The 27,933-nt window shown below is 42.7% G+C and overlaps 1 protein-coding gene across 1 annotated transcript; it reads right to left on the reverse strand.

Moving 5' to 3' along the window:
• On the reverse strand, positions 1–27,933 carry LOC123033850 (vitamin D3 hydroxylase-associated protein-like). The gene is made up of 15 exons (XM_044450733.1): positions 27,724–27,933; positions 24,819–24,932; positions 22,913–23,053; positions 21,459–21,592; positions 20,210–20,416; positions 14,929–14,969; positions 13,579–13,703; positions 11,200–11,325; positions 10,218–10,315; positions 8,788–8,887; positions 5,260–5,303; positions 4,195–4,234; positions 2,278–2,386; positions 978–1,123; positions 1–135 (listed from the first exon to the last, which is right to left on the reverse strand). Exons 1-15 carry the CDS (start codon positions 27,931–27,933, stop codon positions 1–3), a joined length of 1,770 nt encoding a protein of 589 aa, XP_044306668.1.

Here is a 27,933-nt window from a genome sequence, read left to right on the forward strand (position 1 = left end):
TCAGATCTTCCTCCTCCCCCTCCTCTCACGGGAGAGTGTCTCTACTTCCTTCATGAACCGCAGGCACAGTTCCTCCTGCCACGGCAAGGCCACACATTGGACGGCCACTGGGAGCCCCACTGCACCCTCCACAGCCTGCATGAGAAACACAAAGTGGTAGGATATTACGGGGGAAGAAGCCAGAGTGAGCCCGTAGTTCTCCAGAAGTCCACTTCAGACCCACACGCCCCTTTGTGAACTGCTTGCAATTTTCTCTTCAAGACCACCAGGGAAGTAAAGAGACCTGCCTTCCACTGGATAATGGAAAATGTTTAGGATACATTTACAAAACGAATAGACATTTTGCTTCTGAACACATGTTTGCAAAACTCTGAAGTATTTTGGACTTTGAGCTGAATTGCACAGTTGTCCATAAAAAATGGAACTCTAGGTAGAAGGCATTGTGCCCAAAGGATGCTAATCATCACGTCCCTTTCCCAGATATCATGTCCCTTTCTATATTAACATAAGGGTTATAATCCTAAATGTTCTTATAAGAAGTAGCGGCTCTTCCAGATGCACCTGTTACCATGCCACTGCCCTGCCTTATCACAAAGGGACTCTGAAAAAATCCATTTGGTGTCAGGCTGTACACATAACTCCCAAACTATAGTTTTCACTATCAATAAATAGGATCCTGCCCAGCACAGAAGCAACCAAGGAATTAGGCCTAAAATAACTTCAATTTTGCCTCCAAAGGGACCATATTCAAGATGAAACAAAATGTCACTGATCACAGAATCACAGAATAGTAGAGTTGGAAGAGACCTAGAAGACTGTTGGGTCCGACTCTCTGCTAGTACAGCACACCAAACCACCCCACCCCACTCAGATGCCCGATGTTCGAGAGGTTGCAAGGAAAGATAACTCTGCAGAGGTTTTGCAGAACACATTCAGGCTTCCATCCACAGCAGATACATTTGTTTCTATCAACTGACCTCCTTCATTCTTTTATCCCAGGGGTCTCCATAATGTCCTTTGTAAAGTTTCAACTCCTCCTCATCTGCCTGAGTGACTGTAGTCACTGGTACGACTCCAGCAGGAAAATTCAAGACGTTGTACAGATGGGTATAAGTTGTGGCAACTGAAAGAGACCATGTGCAGCACATGATATTACTGACTTCGGTATATTAAATCTTTGTGTGACAACCAACAGGCAAATGTTATTAGAAAACAACACACACCTGTACAAATGCAACATGTGCCCATTTTAATCTGAAGAGTCACAGAATGACAAACATGGGGCAGAACTCATTAGATGAGCAGAACCAAGGCTTTCTCTATACAGTACCCCATGATGGTTTTTATTGAAGTAATGGGACTGAGAACTTTGCTTCAGGGGCATGACTCTAGCAGGGAAAGACTCTGCAGCTTTGAAACATGGGATTTCCAAGTAAAGAAAGGACAACCACGCTCTGTTTGGGGTGGGAGGAGCATATTTTAATGGATGAATGAAATGACAGGGCTTTGCCGAAAGAATGGGTCATATTGCACTATCAAGTAATCTAAAATGGCATTTTTAAAAGCTACTTACTTCGGGTGCTTTCATTATCACCAAAATATGCATGGGGATATGCATGCAAACACATTCTGTACAAGCAACTATTGGAGATTTTTTGCCCTCAAGGCAAACTTCAAGACTCTTCTTTCCTCAACATTTCTAAGACAAGATAGCCCTGATTATCCAGCCTACTTGTTTTGGTTTACTATTAATAATCATTTTTGTTGTTTTTAATTTCATACTGGTTCACTCATATAAAGTTTAAAGTAAGTCTCCATGCAGAATACTTTTAGAATGATCAAGGAGTGAATGCATAGAGTCTAAACTACCATTTGCCTCCTGTAAGACTTGGAAGGAAAGATGAGGGAGAGGAAGCAACAATGACTGGTTTTCCCCACAGTGATGGCCTGTGTTTCCAACTCCATACATCAATCCCTCAAGGAATATTCTCCCACACTGCTGAGTACTCGGTTTATACCACATGCTTTGGGAGGTCTAGGAAACACTTGGTGACATTTGGGAGTTCAGCTACAAGTGTCCTTGTCCCCAGTAAGGGGACTCTGTGGGTTTGGGGGCTCCCTGCAACCCCAAAGCTAAGATGAGCAGAAGGGCAGTGGCAGAGAAGAAAGGAAGAGGAAAGACACTTCCTTCTCACCCAGGCAACCCATCCCATTCTGCAACAGTGCAAGAGCAGGGTGAGCACAAAGCCAGAAACCAATGGAATGATCAACTGGTACCAAATAGTTTGCCTGCGTATCCTAGATTAAAGGCTGGTCCCAAGGCAGGGCAAAGCACAACATCCAGCTTCAGCTTCCTCCATTCAGCAATGAATTCATCACAGTAAGCCTGGAGATAAATAAAAAGAGATGCTAATAGCTGTCATATTCATAATGACTTGACCAGCTCAAAGTGATTACAGACTTTGAATCCAGTACATGTGGAGGGCCCAAGATCGGGGAAGTCCATAGCAAGATAGGCATGCCATGCTTTAAACAGAGTAGTTTCCAGGAGCATAAATGTTATCATACAGGTTCTGTCTGTAGGGCTACTTGTCAACTAAGGTAAGGGTGAGAGAGAAAGTAACATGCCTGAAGTTGGATGTGAAGCTGCTTGCTTCAGCAGCCTGGCTCTGACTCTAATAATACGAGATGCGGGGAATGAAACTAGAAGGCTGAGATGGTGAGTGAGTGACTAAATTGAAAAGATGTTGGCTTTTGGCAGATGCAAATGGATCAGGATCTACCCATTTGGTATTTACAAGTACTATATAGTCTATTAAGGGGTTAATGAAGAAATATTTATTTATTTAATGGATTTCTAACCCACCTCATTTGCCACAGAGCTACCTGAGCAGGTTATGACAATAAACCCATACATGCAATAGAAAAACATAACCACCATTTACAATAAAACATTAGATCAATAAAATATATAAAATTAAAATGCACCCACTGACAGAACTAGTAATTTCATTAAAAGGCATACCCCCATTGTTAAAATGTCATTAAAAACAAACTAACAATTAAAATACCATTGAAATAAAAAGGTCTTTGTCTGGTGCCAAAATGGGCATAAAGAACATTTTGAGCTGCCTTCCCCAGCCTGCTGCCTTCCAGATGAGTTGGAGTGCAACTCCCATCATTCCCAGCCAGCATGGCCAAGCCAGGTTGAGGGAAAGCTGGTCATGGGTATTTCACTGAAAACTTAAAGCCAACCAACTTCAGGATGCAGTAATGTGATTTAAGTGGCATGTTTATTTCTGCTTACTTAAGCAACTTTGCACACGATCAGAATAATATCATAATGAAGGCAGAGGCTGAGTTCTTTGTAATCCTATTATAGCTCAAAAGGGTATGAAAAGGGTAGTGGGGAAAGAAGAAGTCAGGCGAGATTAGATTGCTATGAAAGTCTGTGCCACTGCATTACAGGAACAATGCAGCAGCTACGCACACCAAGCTCTTGCTTTAGAAACAGCCTCCAAGCTGCGAGGCCCCGCTCCTGCCTCAGCCAGCCTGGAACTGACCTGTAGACCAGTGGCAGAGCACCTGCTTTGCATGGTAAGCCCTTAGGTTCAACCTCTGCAGTCTCCAGGCAGGGCCAGCAAACAGGCCAGTCCAAACCCCTGGCTAGATGGGCCCAATCGGTTTCAATATAGGGCACTTCCTGTGGTTAATGCACCCAGTCTGGTAAGAGGGTGTATGAATAAAACCAAGCAGTACTAGCCATTGCAGCTGCCCCCATCAATAATCCAATACCTCTTGGCCATCTCTTCTGGCCACTTCCAAATCAACTGTTTGCCTGTGTTGGCACCATCTATTAGATGGTGAAGTGCCACAGATCCATGGAATCTGAATCCTCATCACTGTCCTGGCTGATACTGGAGTTGCCATCTGTGTAAACTCTTGATTGGAATTCATGTCCCAAATCAAATCAAATCAAATCAAAGGTTTGTGAAATGCTAGGCATGTTCCTAATTTTCTTTGCACTTCCCTCAGGTTAATGATATAACCAAATATGAAGACCATGTGCAAAGTTTCCCAAGAAACAGATGTTTATAACCAGGTCACTCTGCTGGTGAGACGGAACTGAAGTAGAGCAGGAATCCCTAGCTACTTTTCTGTGCCTCATAATGAGAAAAAAAAATAAAGAATTACCCTTCGGTCAACATTGTTCTTCCAGAAGTTTTTCACTGACCTAGGTGAACACATCCAACTTAGTATTAATAATGCTATTTTTAAAAAAAGAAAATTGATCAAAACAGTCATTTTGGTTATATGTCCACATGATTAGTCACGTCAGCATAGCTATAGTCATATAATCATGGGAACATGTCTGTATAAACTGTCAAACACAATTCTATCCTGGATTCTTCATCAGAGACTCCTAACAGCACATCCTAAATATGGGATACTGCTAAAAGGTCTATCAGAATGTCGGAGAAGGTATTGTTCTTACAATCAGGTCATTTAAATGTCTCTCTTCATATTCTCAACCCTGTTTGTCTCTCTTCAACAAAGATGTTAACCATGAAATGGAACCTGCCCCAGTGTCACAACCATGATGATCAGACAATGGCATCTGAATTAAGTTTTCCAGATCACTAGAATTGTACCCCCAGACACACACATGATGGCAATATGCCAGTTAAATCCTCTGTAAATCAAAACATCTCAATTGTTCAATTACAAATATTACAAATATATTTCCCTGTCCTGCAAAAATGTATTATTTGGTCAAGCTATTGCTGCCCCCTGCTGGATGCATTGTAACATAACCGTTCTTTTACTCTAAAGTGTGAACACCTACCAAAAACTTTTAAAGACTCTTACAGAAACTTAAAAACAGATATGTTGTGACATATGGTTTCATAACATAGAGCACATTTCACGGATATTTTAGTGAACAGTTCACAGTTTTGTGAATAGACAGACTTTAAAGCAAGCTCCCCCAACCTGCGCCAGTGCTTTGGTCTACAACTCCCACCTCCCCAGCCGTCATGAACATTGGCCATGTAGTAGTCTAACTGGGATGTGCCACATGGAAGTAGGTTGATCTGGAGTATCTTGTGGCTACTCCCTGCCCTGTTACTCAATGCATTCTTAAAGGTTCGTGACTATTGCCCTGAAGTTATAACATTACTGATACTCTTCTGAACCCAATCATGGTTACACTTAGGCCTGCATGATGAGTTCATTATCAGTCGTATCAAAGCAACTTACCCTACACCAAGGAGGGCATGCAAATGTCGGGAGATTCGTGGAAGCTGAAACAAAATAACATATTAATAATATAGTATTTAGATGCAGATTTTTATCGAGTTTGGTTTGGGGTTAATCTGAATGCCTTCTCCAAATCATAGAATCGTAGAATAGTAGAGTTGGAAGGGATCAAGAAGGCCATCAGGTCCAACCCCCTGCTGTTGCAGGACACCAATCCCTTATAGTGCAGTGCCACTGAGTGTGAAGAGATTGAGAATAACTTGCAGTTCTATAATTGTTGACTCCAAGACTCCTGTCAGAAGAGCCATCCAGGTAAATATCCTGCAGGAATGCCTCTTAAGACCTTACAAAGGAAAGATCGCAGTAGAAGTGTATCGGTGGGAGCTAAGATGACCCACGAATGCATAGGTGATGGATGACAATCACTCACCTTTCTCCCCCTCTCAAGAGAAAGAGAAGGGGCAAGTGCAGTCTATTAGAAAGGAGCGACTTAGTGCTGGAACTAAGACTAAAAGGTGCAGATCCATTTTGTAATTTCACACACACACACACTCCATGGGAAGTGGGGAGAAAGTTGGGCTTGAGAGTGTACATCCTCAAATTCCAGTTTCCTCCTTTAAGCTGCCAGGGTGCGATTTTCTGGCTATCACACTAACTAACACCAGGTCACATTATATAAAGAATGATTTTTTTTTCAATAGAAATAAACCAATTTTTCAAGGAAGTTTTAATTATGGTGCAGGTTTCCTTTAGCCTCCTCCCTCTCTTCCTATTCCTTGAACAAGCACGTGTGGGGGATTGCATGAGTGGAGACAGTTGGAACTGGGGGTCAGACTAGATAGCCCAGGAGGCCCTTCTGACTCGCTTTTTTCCTATGTTTTTCCTCTCCTTGGCTGGGCATGATGGTAGCCATGTTTTTGTGGATCCCCATTGCACCTTCCAGCTTTTAGTGAGGAGGAAGAAAAAGAAGAGGTGAGAACACCACAGAGAGGCTGTTGGAGTCATAAGAAGTGTTGGGTAGTCGTTGAGAGAAGGGCCCAATGAGTAGGTCACACCGGCAGCAGCTTCCATAAATGGAGGTGGCAGTGCCACCCTGGATCTTCCATCTGAGCTTCTCCCCCTTCCAGTGTTCACATTGTCCTGAACCAGGACCCTGGAAGTGGAGATGTCTCCTTGGCTTCGCCTCCTGGCTGTCCTGTCTGGTCACCTTCTCCCAAGACATCACAGGCTGCACCATTAGGTGAGATCCCAGCCAAAATCAGCAAGAAGGCCAAGAGGCAGTCAGCACAGGTCACTCATACTGTCAAACACTCAGTGCGTGGCTTTGCTCCCTTGAGTCGCACAGGTGCTGCTGCTGCTGCTGCTTGTGCCAGTGGTGAATACGAGCAGCTGCTTGGAAAAGCAATAAGTGAGTGGCAGTGAGTGACTGAATGACGAACAGGATGTGCCACCCACCCTTTGATCTGGGCCCATAAGTAAGTCCCTTGCTTTCAGGAGTGCTGGAGGTAGCTGCTCCATGACCAGAATGAAAGTAAGATTCCTCAGCCAATCCAGTGGGCTCCCTCATCCTTTCCTCAGGCAGAAAAATATCCTAGGCTGGCCTTCTCCCATATTCTCTGCTATTCCATTCCACTCTTCATCATAACATTGAGGACAACGACTGCTAATCTTGATGGCTACATATAACCTCTGTACTCCTCTGTATGCTGCTTGCTGGGAAGCCCTTGTGAGAGGAAGCTCTTGCACTCAGGTCCATGGACCTTCCATGGCCATCCGCTCGGCTGCTGTGTGGACAAAATGCTGACCTTTGGTCTGATCCAGCAGGGCTCTTCTTATGTTAAGCTCGTCTTATGGTAACTCATTTCTAAGACTGGATTTTGTCACGTTTTGTGACATTCATAGAGATCCATTCAAAACAGCTGGCCTCAACCCAGGAAAAAATGTATATGCTTTCACTGATTCCAGAAAAAGAGATTAATATATGTACTTAATTCTCTCAATGAAATCAATGGGGCTTGAAAGTTTGTGACTATAGCTAGAGAGTGCCTTTTTTTACTCACTGTCAAGGATTCTTATTAATAGTGAGTTCTTACGATTTTTTAAAGGATATGTTTTGAGTTTGTACTATATTTGGCAGATAGGATGGGGCTAACTCTAGGATGAAACAGTCCTGCAAAGTTGTTGTACGGAAGATTAAGATCTGTAGCAATACTATTTCCCCCATGCCTCCACTTTGCTTTCCAACACCATCATTTTGCCATGAATGGGATCATCAAAAAGCAGCATATGAAAACCTGCGACTGGTAACAAGATTGACTGTGACCGAGCTCTAAATGAAACAGTCATTTTGAGACAGCGCATAAGGGAAATAATCAAATATACAAGTTTACATTACAATTCAGCTTTGGCTCAAAAGAAAATGGAACATGGTTTTCTCTAAAGATCCAGAGCTACTTTCTGATTTAAATATATCAGTAGCAATCAATGCAAATAGAAAGCTATAAGCTTCCTGTGAGAACATACAGTTACGGCAATGTGTGAGCAATCTCATTTTCAGATGCACAACAAAGGCTTCAGCATATTTCCAAGGAGCAGCCTTGCAGATTTAGCCCTCGACACCAATGTGTCTAAATGCTTAGGCATTTTGGAATACTGGCTGAAATATTAAAATAGTGTCTTTTTCTGCATTGGATCTTGAAAATCCTTGGTCTAGTCCTCTCCCTCCCTATCCCACCTACAGTACAACCTATTGAGTTCTATCCCAGAGGAAGTCCCATTGAGTTTAACAGAACTTACCCCTCCCATTAAATGTGTCTAAGTTTGCATTCCTAGTCATGAGGCTTGTCAGACACCTTCCTCACCTCTTGCCTCTAATGAGTTACTCTCAGCTCATGAATCTTGATCCTCTCTCTTCATCAGGTCAAAATCACATATTTGGATATAAAGAATACGACTCAGTGCTGAGATAGCCAGTGACTACTTTGCTACATCACCTTATGTAGTAAGACTACTCTCAAAGATTGCCTAAGCAAAGAAACTAAACTTCAGAGATTCAGCGGACAGAGATTATTGCAAACTCTTTTCAGCTATCCGACAGCATCTGTGATTTTTCCACAGTCACACAAACTAGTGAAAATGCCTCACATGCAAGCGCATTGCCAGATACAGTATTTCTAAATTGTTCTCTGTCATACTCTGCTACATTTTTCCAGAGGAGGGACTAGAAAGTATATCCCTTGAAGTAGGAGCTGGGTCAGAACCATCCTATTGTTGATCTCCTTTAATCTAGAGCCAATGATGATGATTTTAGGCAGAGAAAGAGCACATAAGCACCACACAGAGGCAGATTTAACTTGGTTTGTTTTTGGCACAGCTGAAAGCCAGCTATCTTGAGTTGCCCCTAGTATGGAAAATGAAAGAGAGAAATAGTCATGTGGCACTTCCAAGTTGTGGCACCTTTTGCTTGTGATCATGGTATACATGAAGAATGTCTATCTCTGAACTTCCTTACATGTCTAGGAGACTCACCACAGGCATTAAAATGAGAGCCAAGATCCTCTTCAGTAGGTTTGGCATGCGGCAACAGCGTATCTGGTTTGTCCAAGTGGCATCCACCAGCTCTCCATCACTGGCATGGAGGAAAGAAAAAGAAAGCCAGTCATCCCACAGAGACTCTGACTGCATGGCAATCAGCTCATCTCCTCGCTCTGGGACAGTAGGAGGTGGACACCCTTTGCCCTCGTAACAGCAAGTTCTCACTGTTAATAATAGAGCCAATTCTAAAGCTCAGACGATTCAGGCTTGAATTCAGTTCAGTTTTGGAACCACCATTTGGAGGTTGCTGTGATGAGGTCAGCCCCCTTCCTCTTTGCTTGAGTTACTGATGTAAAATAGTTTTATTCTGTCTTTGCATGCAAATGTAAGGACAGCAAACATGAGCACAAGCTCAACATGCTTGCTTGTGCTCAGTGGTGAGCCTGTGCTCTGCTTTCTTCAGAGGTGCTCCCCTCTCCACCTGACTGCCCCTATCTCTACCCAAATCAAAGTACAGGCAACTTGCTACTTCATCTTCTCCTGGGCGTGTCTTTTTTGTCATTCAGGAAGACTCTGGACCCTTCCAGGCTGCAGAACCTCGATCTAAAAGTAGACTTCTAACTTGCACAGTTTGAACTATTTTATGCATGTCTGCCCAATTGTTCAGTGAATATCTCCCCAGCCAGGCAAACAAATGTAATATTGCAGCCTTAAAAATGCATGCATACATGCCTTGTCTGCTATCTTAGGACCACTTTTTTAAACCATAGTTAAAAATTCCTTCTATATATGTTTGAATTCCAAGCAACTGAAATGTCCTATTTAATGAATGTATTTCAATTCCTTGATTAACCCATAAGCCAAGCTGTGTTTCAATGCTCACATCATAGTGTACTACATTAATAATCAGATATTTGAGAATAATTTAAGCAACTGGCATTGCAAATACACAGAGGATTGAAAAGGCATGTTTTGAGGTCTGTCATGCAACAGCTACCATGAAAAAAAGTTTCTGATTTTCAGAACAGCTTAAATATGGGTTTTATGGAAGGTTGGAGGAAAAACCACCAGGTCCCCTACAGCTGAAGGTCCTGCTTTTAACTTTACTGACCTTTGTTCCTTCCTGTTTTATGATTGCATAAAGGGGGAAAGTAGAAAGAGGGGAAAAAAGCAGATGATTTCTCTTCAGTGTTCAGGTCTGCCAAAACTATTTTGGAGTGGTGGTCATTGTAACTTACTGCTGTTAGGATCTGAGGGACAAACACATAAGCTGGCTGAGGAATGCTGGAAGTTGTAGGATTTCCCCCCCCTGTCTGAACTTGTATAGGATTGTGCCCTTAGTCAGTAAGAAGATAGAGAGAGCTAGAAGAACTGTCCATTCTTAATGTAAATATAATCAAGCCACAGTTTTGATATCTACTTACAACTTTTCCACTAAAGTGGAACTTCCATCAGCATAGAGACCTTTGGTAAACAGCTCATCTACCAGAAAATCAATTCGAGGAGGAGTAAAGGGTATAAGCTAGGTGGAAAAAATAAAAGTCAATATATAAAGACAACTCAGATTATATGTTACAAATTGACATATGTAATTATGACCTTATATGTATATTTCTTCATTGAACCAATTAAAATGTATGGTCTGGTGATACATTTTTCCTGACTATTTTTTACATTTTGTTCAATGTTCATTTAACAGATGTCTGACTATAGCACCAAAGATCTCTTTGGACAAATAAACTGACACAAATAGTTTGTACCAAATTAACTGATATAAAGATTCTAAAGCTCAGATCAGAAAGGACTAGCAATCCATCTATGATGGAAAACATTTTTATCTGATCTCCACAGCATTCTATTTCTGCCTAAAAATTTATCCTGCAGCCCAGTCTTCTACCTGCAGATGCAAAAACCAGCTTGAGCAAGTACCTGAAAGCTCTGGGTAAGCAGAGATCCGGTAGTGGCAATGAATCTAATGTTACAAAATTAAATATATGAATGTTAAACTGCACTGGTGTGCAGACATGCCAAGCATGGCTGCAGAATTATATTCTATATTACCCAAATTCTCAGTGCGCATTTTCAGTCATTTAATTCTTTTCTATCCTGATTTTCCCCTCATTTTTTCATTATATCTTTCTTGTATTATTCCCATTTTAACTTTTACTTCTAAATTCTTTAGAGTATAATTTAGAGTATAATTTACAAGGATCAAGAGCCAGTATCCTTGCTAGTAATATGCAATTGTTTGTAAATGACATTCACTGCTTCTTACTATTTATCTGTTGCACACAATCTAGAAAACCCCAGTGATATTAAAGCAATATGATTCAATTAAATAAATTCATTCATATATTAAAAATAAGGTAATATGAGAAAAGTTCTCTCCAAGAGCACAGAGCTTACTGTATGCCCAGCATCCTGTAGGAGTTTTCTGGTTTCCTGCACAGCCCGTTTCATGCTGGGAGATGGCTGGAAATAACCATCATCATCATAGTATCCAATCCTAAGGGGTCTGGAACTAGAGTAAATCTGCAAAGAGATAAAACTTTATTTAGATGAAAAATTCCTGAGATGAACTGATGTTTCACAGCTCAGGTAAGGGTAAGTTTCAATCCAGCATCCTAAACAGTTGACGGGTCCCCCCATATGCCTCTCCATCCACACACCCCACCATTCCGGAATGCTTTCTTTAGGAAAGCTAGCCTGATACCTCCCTTGATAGCTCTTTGGCACCCAAGAGAGAACTTCCTGTTTTCCCAGTTCTTTTATTTTTGTTTAGATTTCCTTTGCTTAGATTTCTTGCTTTTAGTATATGGTTGGCATGTCTTTCATTTTATTTATTTCTTAACTTTTGTAAATCTCTCTGGAGATTCATTTGAAAGGCAGAATATAACTCCTTCTGCCCACAAAAAAATAATAAGCAAACCTACAGGGGGAAAGTAAGTTAAATAATTCCATGACCATATAGGTTCCTTCCCATGTGAACTTAAGTGATATTTTTAATGCTCAAAAAGGTTGAGTACAAATAGGCTCAGTGAGGCCATAGCTGAAATAAGGAAAGAGGTGGAGGATACTCTACCGGCCTGATGGTCAAGTAAACCTTATATTATAGGATCTGTCATCTGTAACAACCCACCTACTTAATTTTCATTTCTGCTAATAGCAAAAGTGTGTGCATGTCTATGTACCTGTTGGCCTGTCCATCCATCAGTTCCAAGCACCAAGACACCTGAGATTGGAGATGCACACTAAGGGGTCCCTAGCAGTGTACATCTTGGGGTTATCCTGTTTTGGTTTATAAGTGCATCAATTTAATTCATTTAAGGTCACAATCCTATGCCTGCTGAGACAAAAAAAAGTCCTACAACTCCCAGCATTCCTCAGCCAGTGCATTGGCCCTTAACTGTGTCCATGTTCTGGAAGCCTGCAGTGACATTTTCAACCAGTAGGGGCAGAATTCCCTAAACAGTATACAGCTTCACAGGAAATACCATCTGAAACCAGGAGAAAGTAATAAGCCGAGAGACAGAATTATACACTTGCCACCTCGCCTGCTGGGGGCACTTCCCCCACCAACAAGTGGTGCAAACAGACTCCTCCCATCACAGCCGTGTCCATGCCATGGGGTACCAGTAGACACACCCGCACTCACAGCAGGTGAGCCCAATCTGCTTAACCTGGATAGCTCACAAGTGTACTTGAAAGCTTTGGAGGATCAAAATAAGGGCTATCCACCTGGGTCTGTTCACTAGTATTCAACAAAATGAATCAAGACTCGATTCAAAGATTTAATGTACTTTCTTGGTTTGCGCACACATGCAATCATGCTTCACTTCCTGAAATAGCCTGAAATTTCCAAGAAGATGTAATTTGTGCAGCCAACCTATTTTATTATTTTATTTGTTTGATTGATTGGCCATCGGACATGGCCACATCAGTTATCATAGCAACATGTACACTGAAGCGCTTGCATATCAGTGCATTCTGTTAGTATCCCAGGTAGGCAGCTGGGTGTTCCAACTGCCAGGGGCAAGGAGGAGTGACTTTGATTCAAATGATGCTTCTATGAAGCACTCTTGAGACTGAAAATGACATCCTGACGAACAACGGGCTTAGCTAATACCTGAAGAGCAAGCAATTCAGATTCTGCCTTAATCTTTTCATCTAGTCTAAAACTATCACATTCCTGCCCTGTCCCGTTTTTACCCAAGTCTCTTCACTCAGTCGTTCTACGGATTATGTCATTGTAAAGTTTAGTCACTAGGTGGAAATGTGCTTAGTTGTTCTGGAGTTACAAAAGCTTCCTGTTTCATTTTATTTTTCTTGGAAATGGATATTAACATGACTTGGACAGAGGATTTGAATTCAGATTTCTGAAGTCTGTCAGGGGAACTGAGAGCTAGTCTTTTTCTTTTTTTTCTTCTGAGTGGATTTCGGATTACATTGTCAAAAAGGTTTTGCTTTGAGCCTCCATTTTGGCTCCAGACTTTGAGCCTCCATTTTGACTCCAGACTTTGAGAATGATTCTTTCTGGATAGTCCCACTCTAGGCCAGAAATGAAGCTGCATTAGAACATAAAGTCCCAATGCAGCCCCCGTAGATCCCTGCTTACATTTTGCCACACTCAGGACAATTCAGCATTGACACAAATTGTACCCTCCTGCTCACAGCTGGGCCATTTGTGTCTGTGTGTGTGTCTGTGTATATAAAGGACCGAAGAAGCATCCTCAGCCAAAGCACCTCTCCCATGCATGAGTCGATCCCAAAACCCAGTTCTGTTACCTCCTCATTGAAGGGAAGGGGGGGCACAGCCAGATCCAGATTGAACATCTCGTCACACAGGAGAGCCCTCATGCACAGAGCCAGACTGTCCACATCTCTGGCCATGGGGCCTGTCACAGAGATGACTGGAACAAAGGAGGAAGACCTCTGAACATAGTGAAGGAAGTGGCAGCATACCCACTGAATCCTTGTATTAAGATAACCAGTTCATCAGTACAAAGATAACCAGATGTGACCTCGAGATTGCATGTCCCCCCTTTAGGAAAGGAGATTTAACTCTCTTTCCATGGGGAACAGATCTGTTTCCCAATGTCTAAATAGTGGACACTGTGGTTTGTTCAACTATATTTGGTTCACAAATCAGGGTAGTAAACCATATTTTGATCCTGACTTTACCAAATGTATATATAATGGGAACTTGTTCACAACAACAAACAAAAATGTAATCATCCTCCACTGGCTTGCCAAAGGGGAAGGGGTGCATAATTATGTTTTAGTGTTACATCTGAACTGAACAACATATTTTATAACAATATTCATATGTCACTCCAAAGGTGGGGTCTTCATCCCTAATTCTGTGCTTGTAAGCTCCATTTCTTCAACATCTGAACTCCTTTGTATTTACAACATGAGTGTTGCACTATAAATGTTAATGGCCACAAATTAATTTGAGGTCCGGCCTCAAATTCCACAGTAAAAATCTAAACTCACTAGGTAGCCATAGGTATGTGAGGAGGTCTCCTAGTGAGTCCCACTCATGCCTCTGACCCATATAATACTGGACGACTTTGAGGGCTGCTGCAAAAGTCCTGAAATAACCACTAATGAACATGAACATATGGGGAAAGTGGTATAGTAATACCTAATATTAACCTCTCTTTGCTAAAGTGTTAGCATATGCAAGCACACCCGGCATACATCCTTTGATCTTGTTTTCTAACTCCATCACAGAATCTTGCAAATTTCAGTGATTTACCTGCTTGCAGTTCCAGCACAAATGAGACCAAACTTTTCAAGTGCTCTGCATACTTAAGTTTCTCTATAAATGAAGCAGCTTTTCCCCGCTTCCACCCAGCCTGCAAAATCTTCATGGCTACTGAATGCTTTAAAAATGGGTCAGACTTTCATTAGAATATTAGAAATCACAGAGAGAATGAGACAGACAGCTGGCCATCTGATAAAAGGACCCTTGATTTTTTTTAATGATATTGAGCCCAGTTTTGGATGGGTGATTGCTTATCAAAAGACCACTGTATTCCTCAAAAGGCTTGTGCTTGTTTTGAATTTCCCCAAGAGCTGAGTAATGGTTTAAACTCTAGCTTATATTTTATCAGTGATAGACTGGCTCACCTGAGTTCATTCCAGCTACAGGAGTGGTAGCACCTTTGACGCTACACAAGAGCAAACGAGAAAAGTAAATTAATGATGGAGAAAAGCCAAATGACAGAGAGAGCCAAACAGACCCAAGCCATGAAATGCAAGTGACATGTGTCAAAGGATGTTACTAATAGCGCCAAGCTATTGGAAATCCATTGGAAATTCTGCACAGAACCTCTTCAGGGTTTTCCCCCCTTGATAGAGAAATATTACAGGCATCTTTGATTATCTCTAATTAACTTGCTAGCCTTTGCAAATCTACCTGTAGAAGTGAGCTTTCTGACATCCACCCCTCACTGAAGCAGATCATGGATATTTTAACTATGCAGCTTGCATACACTGTGGATTCAAACAATTTCACTTCCCTTCTTAGAATTTAGACCAGAACTAACAACAATTTGCAGAGAGATTTCAGCTTTAAGTGAAAACAGGCTCTGGACCTTCCCCGTGTTTAATACTTTCACTGGCACAGCCCACATTTTTAGTCCAGAAGTTAGGAGTTATGCTACTAATACAGTTCTACACACTCACATGCGCACACCCACATACACATCTTCTTCCAGATTTATACTCAGATTTCCTGGAAGATTGATGTTCTCAAATACTTGGAAAGTTTAGCTGACTATAAAAGAACTTCTTACTCATACAGGGCTAGCATTACTTTCTAATAACTCAACTTTGCTCAGACAAAAATGGCCAAGCAACACTTACTGTACTCTATTTGTGGAGTAGAGTTTGGATCTAAAAATCTAAGACAGGGCTCAGCAATGCGATGATGATCTGTGTTTAATGGCAGAACACAAACCTGTAATGCATTTCTTTGAAAATGAGAAACTACAGTTCTCCTTCATACAGCACATATGCAGCAGGATTTGGAGGGAAATAGCTTCTTAATAAAGAAAGATGGAGTAACACTAGTTCCATGCAGGAGCAACATTTGTTGAATGCCTAGTCTTGTTTGTATGGTTAGTGATATATACAATTAGGGAGCGGGCAGCGATGCACTCAGTTGCCTTCCCCCTCTTTTCATCATCCTTGTCCAGTCCTGTAACTTGAAAGGGAAAGTCTACAGTGGAGATTCCACATAGACTCCCCATGTGATTTATAACCCCAGCCAATTGGGGTCCCAAACTGTCAATGATGCAGAGCAGCTGTCTTTCCTAAGCAACATGTCTGGGCATGTGACAGAGGAGCTGACCCGCAAGAGCAGCCCCACTCTTCCTCTTTTATGATTGGACCTGGGCAGGAGAGGGTGCACGGAATGCCCAAGTAGGCTTCTGAGCATGCACAATCCGCATCCAATGAATTAGGTAACTAAACACAACCATGTTGTAAGTGAATTGAACAATCAATCTAGAGATGATCCCAAATGGCTCTTGACTTTGGAGGCTCTACTGGCAGGTTGCCAATCTTGGGCAACACTGTCTCTTGCTTTTTCAAAAAAGGGGGGCTTTCCTTTCCTTTCCTTTCCTTTCCTTTCCTTTCCTTTCCTTTCCTTTCTGCTAAAGCAGTATGTTTCTTTTAGAAACTCAGCTACTATTTCTTCCCCAGTTGGTTCTAGTTACAGAGATCTGGAGAACCCAGACTTTGGACAGTGCACAATCCAGTAAGTCTTTGCATCTGTCCCAGTAAGCATCTCCTCTGTCAACCTAAGCCCCATTCCCTAAAGAGGCACAGTATCAGTGAAAAGTAGAATTGGAAAAGGCCAAGAAGGCCATCAGGTCTAACAGCCTGCTTCATGCAGGAATTCAAGCCAAAGCATCCCTAACAGAGGCCTGTGTGGCTGCATCTTGAATGCCTCCAGTGTGGGAGATCTCATGACCTCCCTAGACAGCGGGATCCATTGTCATATTGTTCTAACAATCAGGAAGTTCTTCCAGATGTTCAGCCAGAATCTGGCTTCCTGTAACTTGTGCCCATTATTCCATGTGATTCTGGGATGCTCAAGAACAGATCTTCGTCTTCTGTGTGACAACCTTTCAAGTACCTGAAGAGTGCTATCATATCTCCCCTCAGTCTTCTCCTCTTAAGGCTAAGCATGCCCAATTATTTCAGTCTCTCCTCACAGGGATTTGTTTCCAGTCCCCAGATCATCTTTGTTGCCCTCCTCTGAACCTTTTCCAATTCATCTGCATCTTGCTTAAATTGCAGTGCCCAGAACTGGATGCAGTACTTAAGATGAGGCCTATCCAGTGCTAAGCAGAGGTGGGTTACTACTTCACATGATTTGGACGTGATAATTCTATTAATACAGCCCAAAATAGCATTTGCATTTTTGTAGCACATCACATTGTTAGCTCATATTCAGCTTGTGAGCTACAACAATTCCAAAGCCCTTCTCAGTTGTTGTATTGTTGAGCCAAGTATCTCCCACTGGGTTTCCTTTTCCTAGGAAGAGCACTTGGGATTCATTCCTATCCATTTTCATGCTGCTGTTTTCAGTCCAGTGCTCCAACCTATCAAGAATACCTACGGATTTTGTTCCTGTTTTCTAGGGTATTGGCTCTCCCACCCAATTATGTGCCATCTGCAAATTTGTTGAGCATTCCCTGCACCTCCTCATCCAAATTATTAATACACATGTTGAAGAGGACTGGGCCTGTCTTCCTCTCCCTCTCTTATTCTCCACAGCAGAAGTCATAGCTGCCATAAGACAGAGACAGAGACAGAGCAAGGAGGAACAGCCTTGCAGGATGAAGACTAGAACAACACAGCAACCTTCAGAAGATTGCTTTAGGCACTGCACTTGGGTCTCTGAGTTCATGTTTATCTGCTCACTGGCTTCCTGCTCCCTCAGTCATATTCTCCTCATGGTGACCATCAGTTTCACTGAGCAAAATGAAAGAGGGAGGGAGGAGGAGAGAGGAGTGGGGAGGAGGCGAGAGGGAGATATTTATCTATCTATCTATCATCTATTTATAGCATTTTTATCTCATCCTTTATAGGCGTGTCAGGATGGCAATACAAAACCAAACAAAGCAGCAACATACAATGAAATATAGGACAGTAAAACCCAATTCTAAAATTAGCAATAAGAATGAAAACATTGTTGTTGTTACTTGCGAAGTCGTGTCCGACCCATCGCAACCCCATGGACAACATTCCTCCCGGCCTTCCTGTCCTCCACCATCCCCCAAAGTCCACTTAAGCTCACACCAACTGTTTCAGTGACTCCATCTAGCCACCTCATCCTCTGCCGTCCCCTTCTTCTTTTGCCCTCTATTGTTCCCAGCATTAGGCTGTTCTCCAGTGAGTCCTTCCTTCTCATCTGGTGGCCAAAGTATTTGAGTTTCATCTTCAGTATCTGGCCTTCTAAAGAGCAGTCAGGGTTGATCTCCTCTAGGACTGACTGGTTTGATCACCTTGCGGTCCAAGGGACTCGCAGGAGTCTCCTCCAGCACCACAATTCAAAGGCCTCAATCCTTTGGCACTCAGCCTTCCTTATGGTCCAGCTTTCACAGCCATACATTGCAACTGGGAAAACCATAGCCTTGACTATACGCACTTTTGTTGGCAGAGTGATGTCTCTGCTTTTTAGTATGCTGTCTAGATTTGCCATAGCTTTCCTCCCAAAGAGCAAGCGTCTTTTAATTTCTTGGCTGCAGTCCCCATCTGCGGTGATCTTGGAGCCCAGGAAAATAAAATCTGTCACTACCTCCATTTCTTCCCCATCTATTTGCCAGGAAGTGAGAGGACCAGATGCCATGATCTTAGTTTTCTTAATGTTGAGTTTCAAGCCAACTTTTGCCCTCTCCTCCTTCACCCACATCAAGAGGCTCTTTAGTTCATCTTCACTTTCTGCCATTAGAGTGGTATCATCTGCATATCTGAGGTTGTTGATATTTCTCCCAGCAATCTTAATTCCAACTGGTGATTCATCCAGCCCCACCTTTCTCATGATGTGCTCTGCATATAAGTTAAATAGGCAGGGCGACAGTATGCAGCCTTGCCAAACTCCTTTCTCAATTTTGAACCAATCAGTGGTTCCATGCCAAGTTCTCACTGTTGCTTCTTGACCCGCATATAGGTTTCTCAAGAGACAAATAAGGTGGTCTGGTACTCCCATCTCTTTAAGAACTTGCCACAATTGGTTGTGATCCCCACAATCAAAGGCTTTAGCATAGTCAATGAAGCAGAAGTAGATGTTTTTCTGGAACTCCCTAGCTTTCTCCATGATCCAGCATATATTGGCAATTTGATCTCTAGTCCCTCTCCCTCTTCGAAATCCTGCCTGTACTTCTGGTAGTTCTCGGTCCACATACTGCTGGAGCCTAGCTTGTAGGATTCTGAGCATAACTTTGCTTGCATGTGAAATGAGTGCAATGGTGCGGTAGCTTGAACATTCTTTGGCATTGCCCTTCTTTGGGATCGGAATGTAAACTGACCTTTTCCAATCCTGCAGCCACTGTTGAGTTTTCCAGATTTGCTGGCATATTGAGTGTAGTACTTTTACTGCATCGTCTTTTAAGATTTTGAATAGCTCATCTGGAATACTGTCACCTCCACTAGCTTTGTTGTTGCTCAGACTTCCTAAGGCCCATTTGACTTCACATTCCAGGATGTCTGGCTCAAGGTCAGTGACCACGCCATCGTGGTTATCAGGGACATTAAGCTCTTTCTTGTACAGTTCTTCTGTGTAATCTTGCCACCTCTTCTTAATTTCTTCTGCCTCTGTTAGGTCCCTGCCATTTTGGTCCTTCATCATGCCCATCTTTGCATGACACGTTCCCTTCATATCTCCAATTTTCTTGAATAGATCTCTGGTCCTCCCTATTCTATTGTTTTCTTCTATTTCTTTGCACTGCTCATTTAAGAAGGCATTCTTATCTCTTCTAGCTATTCTCTGGAATTCTGCATTCAATTGTTTGTATCTTTCTCTTTCTCCCTTGCCTTTAAAATTAAAACATAGGGGAAATAAAAAGGGTTGAGCCTGGAACCTAAATGAATAAAGCATCAGTGCAAGACACACCTCTCTGAGGAACAGGTTGCAAACCAGGCCAAAGATATGGAGCCCTTGACTTTTAAAAGCTTCTTTGTCTTTGCCTTAATGCCTTCTGGGCCTCGGCAAATGCCCAGTCATGCTAAGTAGAAGGGGTACTATCCATCCACAATTCTATGGCTTCCTGAAACTATTATTTCTGCATTCAGAATTCTGAATGCATGAGGTTTGTTTTTAAGCAGCTACTAGCCACTTCACTAGCCTTTGTATTCATGATATATGGCTGGCAATTTGTTTCCAACCTGTGAAACTTACCTCAGCCTATAGCCAGTTGGTTTGAACCCACAGATCCCACAAAAGCCACATGGCACCCGAATACTCGCAGCCACATCTGTCCCAATCCCCAGAATCGATCCTCCTCCTCCAATAAGGGCTGCTTCCCCTCCGCTGGAGCCTCCAGAGGTTTTCTTGTGGTTGAAGGGATTCAAGGTTTGTCCGAAGAGAGTATTGCCACAGTCAATGCTGAGATGGATGGAAAACAACTACTAAGTTAAGCCTGCAGGCACTGAAATCTTACCAGTAAAGTGTGGACGAAGGTCAGGTATGCAGTTGGTTGAATCAGCTTCAGGGAGGAACAGTAAGTGATCAACTTTATAGATATTAAGGACTGCATCAAGGGTTTTTCTAACCCCATAGTGGATCAAACATATGGCAAAATATAGATTGGGTGGCTAGTGTTGGAATGTCCTTGCATCCTACTAGAACAGGGGTGAGCAATCTGCGGCCTACAGCTCCCATCATCCCTAACCATTTGCTGTGCAGTCTAGGCTGATAGGAGTCTGTAGGTCAAAACAAATAGAGAACCACAAGATGCTCGCCCTTTGCAGTTAGCGTGTTAGCCATTTGAAGTTAAATCTAAAATGAATGGCATACTTTAAAATGATCAAGTCTCAGATTTTCACTGATGAAATGTATCTTTGCTAGGGTTGGATGACTGTCAAATTCAGCTTCACTCAAATCACCCTTCAGTTTATTTTGTTGTGGATACACACTGGTTTGTCATTTTTTAAAAAATTGCATGAAAATGTCTGCTTGTTTTCACACACTTTCTACATATATGCAATTTTCAAGCAATTTACCATAATATTATGTGTTTTATGTTTTTTCATGTTATTTCCATAAATGTGTGCATTTGGTGAGCCTGTTTCCCCAGTAGACCCATTTTGTTTTATTTTTAAAATGGTTGAGTACATTGCAAAATTTAGGAGATTGCAAAGATGAAAATTTAACTGCACTGCAGTTTTCATATTGGTTTGAAAAGTGCGAATTAGCTAAGTTCACATTAACATTTGAAGCACACTAAAGTTCTACAGGTGCGGCAGAACAAATAATATTGGAAACTGCCCATAAACTTTATCTCCTCCCTACTTTATGTCAGTTTACTATTAAGGGTACAAAAACTGAGCCACCCAAAATGGCAAAGCTCCTTGGATGGACACGAGTCAGTTTTTGCCTTCAAAAACTGCACAAAGGAAATGTCTTAAATAAGGGAACAAGCACCTACTTTAATATGGCCTGTGAAATGTTGGTCCTTACAAATGGAATTGCTCCTTGTTTCTTTAAAACCTTGACTATTACAGAGTCATCATGCTCAGGGTGGTCCAGAAATTTCACCAAGCCAAGTGTATTTGGGTAACCCTAAAAGAAGTGAATAAGTCAGTGAGACACCTTGCTTTTGAAATGTTTCTCATTTTTCACAAAACCACCCAAGGCATTAGAATAAGAAATAGGGAAGAATTTTATTGCAGCAGGAAAAATAAAAAGTCCTCATCACAGTATATTAAATTTCATATCAAGTTGCCCAGCCATCTATTAACAGGTAATTAGGTCAAAGCCCACTGGAAATTGTGTGTGTTTATACAGGTAACTTCTATATTCCCAACCCATCCCTGCTACCTCATACTAAAATGTGTGGATGCCAACCCCCCCCCCCACTTTATTCTGCCATCTGACACCAAGGGCCAGGTCCCTGGGCTTCCTTTTTGCCAACGTCTAATGATTGTCCTTCTCCATGGGAAATCCCTCTGAAAGGGAAAGCCTGGTTATAGAGGAGAGCAGTGTCATTGCATGCAGGGATGGCTGGGCAACAGTCCTCCCAAAAGTTATAATTTCATCATATCGTCTAAGCCATCCTTCCGCAATGTGGTGCACCCCAGTTTTGTTTTGTCTCATTTCATCTCGTCTCGTCTCCTCTCGTTTCATTTCGTTTCATTTCGGTTTTGGACTATTATTCCCATCAGCCTCAGTCAGTAAAAACAATAGCCAGGCATAATGGGAGTTAGTCCAAAACAGCTGGAGCAGGGCAGTCCAACTGTTCATGCTTCAAGGGCTGCATTAGGACTTCGACACAGAATGAGGGCCACATAATTAATTACAATTCCATATAATAAAGTGTTTGCAATATATTTATCTAATATACAAAATTAATATACTGAGTTAACCTGTAAATGAAGGAGAAAACCGATATGAGGTCTCAGAGTTAGGATCAGGGGCAGCTGCTTAATTTTAAGATGATTTTTGGAATGTAGGACTAATGGAATGAGAAAGTACGCTTTGTGGGCCTGTGATCTCTGCAGAAAGGTTCAGGAAGCAAGTGGGTCAGGCCAACAGCCTCACAAGAGTGATTCCTGAGCCTCCTGAGCAGGATGGGCTGGCGGCCTCAGGAGAACCCATCACAACCATGCATGTGCCATCCGTGGGTCTGGACTGGAGGAGCCACATGGGGCTCCAAGTGGCCAGAAGGCCACAGAACAAGGCCTTGGCTACCACCTGTAGCCTGCAGGCCATGTGTTGGGCCACCCCAGTCTGGAGGAGAACAAATGGGAGGAATTTGATCTAAATAAACACAAATATTAAAATAAAATATCCTCTTTTCTTGGCTTTAAATTCATACACTTTACTGTATAATCCAATCCCCATTCCTCTAGCCCAGTTATTCAGAAATAATGCAAAAATTACCTTGCAAGCAACATCTTCCTTGATGCTGACAGGGACTCCATAAAGCAATCCTTTCTCCCTTTTTTTCACTTCGCAGAGCTGTTCCTCACACTCTGGGAGGAAGTCTGTCACACAGTTGATTTGCTGGGTTACTTCTAAGGCCTTTTGTGTATGCAAAAAAACAAAAAACAAAACAGAGGAGGAAGGGTGAGTTGGTCAAAGAACCACTGTGGGCTGATGGCTCCAATGTTCGTGGAGCTGCAGATGCACTCCAGATTTTATCCCAAACTTTTTAAAAGCACTGAACCCTATCTCCAGAATGGCACCACAGATAGCACTTCAGAAGTCCAGAATGCATACACAATCCTCCTGATACTGAAGACTCCAGCCTCCACTGGAAAGAATTTCAAAGCATTGTAACAGTGTGGACACTGCCGAGGTCTCTATACCACACAGTACGTATTAGAGTTCGCTTGTGATAAACATGCGAGACAAATACTTAGAGGCTCCCAGTTGGAAGATATGTAAGGTCTATTTCTGTGGCCATCTATCAGTTCACTGTGTGTCAACCTAGACTGCAGAAAGTTGAACAGGCTCCTTGGCTAATGGTTATCAAGAAGCAATTTGCAAGCCATGGGTGCAAATTCGGTAGCCTAAGTAAATACATCAATATTTACCACTTGTAGCGCATAACAGTGAAACAAAAACAAAAAAATCATTTGGAGAGATCATTGGGTGGGTCCAATTACTATTAACGATTGTGAATTAAAGCTGGGAGCTTTCTTCCAGTTTTGCAAATGACTTCCAAATTCTTGGAGGGACCAGCTTGTGTCATCACTTAGCACTGTGTGACATAAGGCGTGAATAAAGACGCTTACTGTGTCTATAAGTGAATTGGTTGAATGGATAGGTTCCAAATGAAGGCAGAATTCCAGTGGAGGATTCCCTTAGTGAGAACGATGAAGACCATGACCTTATCACATTATCATTGGCCAGCCTCCCTCCCTCCCTCCCTCCCTCCCCACCACCCACCTTCTTTACTGTGAATGAGCCTCCTTCCTAAACCCAGCATCAGTAAAATCACATTTACTTTTGCACACTTAAGCCTGCATCTTAAGTAAGCATTGCATTTGCTCCTCATGTCCCCTAGCAAACCCCAACACCCCTCCTTGTACGTCTTAAATGCAAGCAGCTCCAAAAATGGAAATCCCTTGTAGCTTAGCCGTTAGAAGCCATAATAAATCTATCACATCTTAAAATAACTCTTCAGGCCACATGGTGCATGAAAGGTCCAAGTCCACGGCATGCCCTGGCTGCAGGGAGAGGATGTCAAACTCCCATTAACCCTGTAACCGTGATAAGTGTGAGTGTGAGTGCTGGCAGAAGAACTTGGGGCAGCGGGGTGTTTTGGAGCAGAATTGTAATGAGAGAGAGGGGGAGAGAGAGATTTAATACAATCTCTCTCTGTCCCTTTTCCTGTCTGGCGCCTTTTATACAGGCTGGGGAATATGGGAATTGTAACCCAACAAATGGAGAGGGCACCATGTTGAAAAAGGGTGACACAGAGTATTCAAGGACTTTGGGATTTGACATGAGTTTTATTCCCAACTAAATATTTAAGTTTCAGGTTTTTCTTTAAACTTAAATATTATTTATTTATAAGTATACAATAAATCAAATAACCTTGATTTTCATATATCTTACTAGCTGTGCTTAAGTGTTTGGTGTTGTTCAGGCCCTTCCCGCAACAAAGCTTTTGTCCATGGTTTGGCTTCCATATCAACTCCCTTCAGGGAGCACACCTACAGTGTGAGGTATCCCTGCTTTGTATTGTGTAAAGTGCTTTTAGGTTTGCAGGGAAGAAGAGCCTGACCCATACAAACAATGCATGCCTTAAATAAGTAGTTAAAAGTGCAGGTTGATTTACCTTTTCCATGTAGGTGTACAGGACACTTTCTGGAGTCAAGGAACCATCTTTCAACTTGCCAATCAGTTCCACAAGAGGAAGAGATAGGATTGGAGCAGCTTTCACTCCTGGATTCTGCAGCAAGGAGCAAACACAGGGCTGTCGTGGTACTGCATGACGTGTACTTCCTGTTAGGTCATGTTGATCTGTTCTGCATTGCAGACACAACACACTTTCACACATGCAAAGCAGGCTACAGCCATGCCATGACAGAAGCAACACCAAAGCAGCATCACATGGGACTTCAGCAGCTATATAGTTGATCAGTGGCAGAACGACAGTTTGGTGTTGGGCAGAAACAGACAGAGGCTCTAGATTTTAGCAGCAAACTTGATCTCCACCCTACTTTGTGTGGGAGAACCTAGGGCTTCCAGATTATGTGCAGCAGAGGCTTGGCTCTATTGTGAGGCTCACCCAAGCGCTAGTTTCAGGGCAGTTTCACACACCGTTATTTCAAGGTTGGGCTGCTGTAAGTGCAGTAGTCACTATAATAGTCTCTGTAAAGATGTGAGAAATAATGAAGTGATACTGGCATGTATGTTCCATAAAAAGCTTCCCGTTGATGTATGAATATGTTTTTAACATACTGCACAGATACGGCCATCTCTGATTTCCAGCCTCCTACACCTTCTCTCTTCAGAGAAAACACAGTTTCTGGATCAGCCTACAGCAACCTTCCCCAACCTAATATGCCCATCAGAGGCTTTGGATTACAAAGCCCAGCATTCTGGACCATTAACCATGCTTGCTGGAGGGCACCAGGTTGGGAAAGGCTGCTCTGTAAGGTGGTGTTCAGGTGTGGAAGAAATTTTTTAAAGCACACAGCTCAAAGAGCAGGCAAACTACCCTGCTTCAAGACAGGTACAGTCTAATTTGAGTTGGAACTGACTTGAAATGAGGCTCACATTACACCCCAACTAACTGCTCTGTCATCCCTGCCAGTCCCAAAATACACACATCCCTTCTCAAGCAGGGAAAATGGGTGTAAAAAGCAGGAGATACAGGAGAGGCCTGGCTCCGAGATCTTTGGTCATCACAGGTGCCTCCTCCGTAGTTTGCAGCCTCTCTTTTGCTCAGGGGAGCCCTCCATTACAGCTTTCCCTTCCACCTTAACAAGGTAAGATTTTTTTTTCCTTTGGAAAGGTGAGAATACTGGCAGAGATGGTTGGGGAGTGGCAAAGTTGGGGAATAAGCTGCATTTCGAGGGGGCTGCCAGGAAGGCGGCCAAGGTTGTCCTTCTTCACAGAGAAGAGTCCTTGCAGAGCTGCTCAGTAAGTCAGGATGAAAGACTTTTAAAGCCCTAAGAAAGGAGAGCAGGAAGGAGCCTTGAGTCCAGCAGCACTTAGCACCTGGACAGACACATATGCTCCTGTCCCAAACTTTCCCATTACAAATGCTGCACTTTACTTCTATTTAAATTAGACATATTGTTTCTAACTTGTATTTAGGCATTTAAAATAGCAGCTTCCATTTTTTCTGCAAAATTTTGTCCTTTTTTCTGCCACTGCATAAGTAGCCGTCCTAAGCAGGGCAGTGCTTGGCTTTCCCCATGATCAGATTGGATTTTCAATGCAAGCCAGCCAGCCAGCCCCCACTACTTTTGTATTATACTTCAAGCATTTGCCCTGAACACTGAAAATGCCCAGTTTGCACGACTCATGAATCCCTGGCTATATTTGCTTTCACCATCTGATCTGTGTGCATGTTTCCGAAAGCTGATATAACCATTTTATATTTAACTGTTTATGAGAGCCAGTGTGGCCAGGTGGTTGGAGTGTTGGGCTGGGACCTGGGGGGTGCAAGCTCTACCCCCCACTCAGCCATGGTTCTCACTGGATGACTTTGACCAGATGCCCTCAAACAAGAACACTTGAGATTTAAAGATGGAGATGGAGATTCAGTTAAACTTCAAGGTGTGCAGTGTGGACGTCTCAGTCAATTGCACATTGCACACTCTTTCCCCAAACACACTCATCCCTATTCTGCCATACACTGAAGTGCCCTGCCTTCTGAAACAATTCTATACCACAAAGACTGTTTCCAGGGAGTAATTGTTTCTGCATTCTTCAGCAAGAATTAGGATCTTGTTTACACTGGACTCTAGAGGATGGAAGAATTGAGTTCTTGCAGCACCTGGAAGGGCTCTGGCTGTTCTCTCAAAGCCTGGCAAGCTGAGCAACGGATATTGAAAGTTCTTGCTGGGAGCATGCTGCACTCAAGAAAGAGAAAAGATGGAGGGGTTGGGCCTTTCATGCAGATGACCAGATCCAGCATCAAACTGCAGCATTGCCAGAGAAGTGTAAGCTCAGATATCTCATCTCTGAACCCTGATGATTTGTCACTAGCCAGCTGATCCCTTGGGCAGAGACAGCTGCCTTCAGATTGCCAGTGAAATGCAGCTGAAGGGAAGAAAGCAACTTTATACTTTCTTTCTTCCCATGACACAAAGTATGCCTCAAAGTCAACAAGCACCTAAAGCTGGTTACTAGGCTGCAAAGCTGCAAAGGAGGAATCTTCCAAAATAATCTTGGCTTAGATGATACAAATTGTACTGCCCTACTAGATTTGTAGCAAAGCAGTGCCCTCAAAGGCTTTTTAAAAAGTTAAGGCCATGTTTGGGGAACGGGGTCTACAGTCATCACCTGGAAAGAACGGCAGTATTTCACAATGCTAACGCCTTGAAGGGCAGGTGCAGGGAGAAATGCTGTAGGCAGAATACAGAGAACATATTGCAGAGACTGCAGGATTGACCCACTAAACGTCTGACATGAACATGCCTCAGCTGTTGCTACAGCTAAAGAAGAAGACAACAAAGAAGAAAAGCTGCCTCCTTTATGGTGGCACGCAATCTGCAAGAGAGCCTTACTTGCTGTTGGAACTGCCTCGCTGCCTTCTCCATCCGTTGAAAGCCAAGCTCCCGTCTCCTCTTGGCCTCCTCGAGTTTCTTCTGGACCTGTCTTTGCTTCATCCATCTTAGCACCAAGATGGCAGTGACCGAACCACAAAGTAAGCCTGTGACGATGCGCCGGTCCACCTCGGCATCAGTCCAGAACCCTTTTACCTTGTCTATGGCCAT

This window comes from Varanus komodoensis, unplaced genomic scaffold, assembly GCF_004798865.1.
Source record: "Varanus komodoensis strain SLA01 unplaced genomic scaffold, ASM479886v1 scaffold1, whole genome shotgun sequence".
NCBI classification, from domain to species: Eukaryota; Metazoa; Chordata; class Lepidosauria; order Squamata; family Varanidae; genus Varanus; species Varanus komodoensis.